The sequence below is a fragment of the Mus pahari genome, chromosome 8, assembly GCF_900095145.1.
Source record: "Mus pahari chromosome 8, PAHARI_EIJ_v1.1, whole genome shotgun sequence".
NCBI classification, from domain to species: domain Eukaryota; kingdom Metazoa; phylum Chordata; class Mammalia; order Rodentia; family Muridae; genus Mus; species Mus pahari.
In genome coordinates, this window is record NC_034597.1 from 47,214,695 (window position 1) to 47,217,084 (window position 2,390).

The 2,390-nt window shown below is 49.4% G+C and overlaps 1 protein-coding gene across 1 annotated transcript in view; it reads right to left on the reverse strand.

Moving 5' to 3' along the window:
- The window catches only part of LOC110325789 (granzyme E-like), a 3,226-nt gene extending 1,268 nt beyond the window's left edge, over window positions 1-1,958 (reverse strand). The window contains exons 1-3 of the mRNA XM_021203899.1: window positions 1,904-1,958; window positions 722-872; window positions 143-278 (exon numbers count right to left, since the gene is read on the reverse strand). Of these exons, the coding sequence (XP_021059558.1) occupies window positions 143-278; window positions 722-872; window positions 1,904-1,958 (342 nt within the window). The remainder of the gene's footprint in view (window positions 1-142; window positions 279-721; window positions 873-1,903) is intronic.
- Window positions 1,959-2,390: the final 432 nt, after the last annotated feature.

Genomic DNA, 2,390 nt, shown 5'->3' on the forward strand with positions numbered 1-2,390 from the left:
TTAGAACAGGAGGATCAGGCTATCTCTGCACCAAGCAGAGAACAGGCACCAGGTGGTAGAGAAGAGGGGTGGGCAGAGGAGTGTGGGTGGGAGGGGAGAAGGGTGGGCAGAGGAGTGTGGGTGGGAGGTTTGCAGGTCTCACCTTTAATAGCATGATGTCACTGGTGTGATCCAGAGGATTATAGTCTGGGTGGGGCAAAGCTTTATCCACGGGGATAATCTGCTGAGTCTCCTCCTGTGCATGGAGGTTGTGGGCCCCCAGTGTGACTGTCATTGTGCTGTGGAGAGAGCATAGTAGAGAGGAGAACTGGAAGTCAGAGAGGATGCAGTCCAGGAGCTGTGAAAGGCAGGGTAGGCAGGGTGGGGCTCTAGCTTAGGGGACTTGAAGATATAGGAGGGTCTCAGAGTCAGACCTACTGCTTATCAAGGACATGGGACTCCTGGCTCTCCATCTTGCATCTAGGCAATATCCATAGCTAGCATCGTGTTTTTAACATGAACTTTCAACCTCAACCACTGCTTTAGTTTGGCCAGTGCAGTTGATCAGCTCAAGTGCTCTGCTGGCTCTGACCTCTAACACTTTGATCTTACATTTACCTCTCATCAGACTCCCATTTTCACAGTTCAGCCTTCTAGAGCGCCCTCAGGGAAACATCCACAATAGAGAACAGAAGCTTCTGAGGGCCTCTCAGAAGACTGTGGGCTAGCTGCTTCTCCTCACCTTCCAATGCAGTGAGCAGCTGTCAGCACAAAGTAGTCTTGAACCAGGAAGCCACCACAGGAACTTCCAATCCCATTAACTTTCAGAAAAGCTATTAATGCCATGTAAGGGCGGGAGTGGGGCTTGACCTCATGGCCTCCGATGACCTCCTCTAGAAACAAACAAACAAAAAAAAGATAGACTATTGGGTGTCTGGGAGCAACAGATATGGTCATCAGGGTCCATCAAGGGATGGAGTGACTGCAGTTCCCCAAGCCTGTTGCAGAGAGGTGACTTTGCACATGGACTAATGAGCTGACTGAAGTCTCAGAGTCATGTTCTGGGAAGCAGTGGAGAGCACTTGTCCCTCAGCTGCTGCTTTACAAATACATAGAGAGATGAGCTCTGTCTTCATCACGTAGAGGCCGAGGGAACCCTACGAATATCCACGTTGGTGTTTGGTGGTGACTGAGTCATCCTAACCCCTAAAGTATTGACTGGTGGCATTTTTCACATTTTACCCACACACCCTATAGAGGTGGATTTTCTAATTTTATCCTTGTTTGTGCCTAACACATGTTGGGCTCTCAGCAAAAATGCTTTTTGCTGTACGAATGAGTGGCTTGTAGTTAACTGGGGGGCTGGTGGGTCAATGCTGGTGGATTCTGAGCCAGGGACATAGCTGGGAGTAGCTGGGGACCTGCAGAAGAAGTGGAGAGGCCAACTAAAACTGGCCTGCAAAGCTGGTGGAGCGTGCAGTGCAGGATCTTGTCAGCCTGGGCGTCTCTTCTGCAGGGCTGGGGGTGGACTTAATGAATGGTGCTAAGGTTCTTGAACTAGGGGGCCTCACCCCATTGCAGGTTGGTCATCAAAGGTGACTTTCCCTCAGCTGTATTCAAGTTAGTGATGTACCCTTTGTATATTTGCATTGTCTGTCACATCTCTTTCTAAGGATGATTCAGTCTCTAGTTGATTAAAACAAAAGCTGAGAGCAGCAGTGCTTATGACTTTTTCTGGGCACATCTCCCTTCCTGAGGTCTTGAGAGTCCAACCAGTGCCTGATTTCCAAGTCTGGGTTTGGTATGGGACCTGAGGTTCAAAAAGCTCCTGGAGTCAGTGCCATGACAATCGTGACTACTGGTGAGCAGAAAGTTAGCAGAAGTGTCATGGGACAGCACCTGTGTCACAGGAATGGCCACTCACCTGCTCCATCTCCTACTGGCAGAAGAAAGGTCAGGAGAGTCAGGACTGGTGGCATCCTCCCAGGAAGGCTGCTCAGTTGAAGGAGAGCAGAGAAGACACTGCCCTTGGGAGGGGAGGAAGGAGGTGTGGGCTCAGGGGCCACACAGGAGTTTAAACCTGTGCACCTCTGCTTATGTTTGGTAGCAGATTACTTAAGGAAGTTTTCTATTTGGGGAAAAATGACACCGTTACCACACTGACAGCCTATGAGCTAAGCTGGTAAAAAACCAAAAATGTAGATGGTTGGAGGCTCTGGTTGAAAAGGCCTGAGACCCCAGGAAGTCCGCAGTGACTGCAGGGAGAGTAAAGTGTGTCCCTTTTCTAAGGCTTCCACACTTACACTTTGAATCCTGGTAAGACGTGGTTGGATTTATTTTTCTTCCTTTTTCTCCTCCTCCTCCACCTCTTCCTCCTTCTATTCCTCCTCCTCTTCTTCCTTTTTTTATCT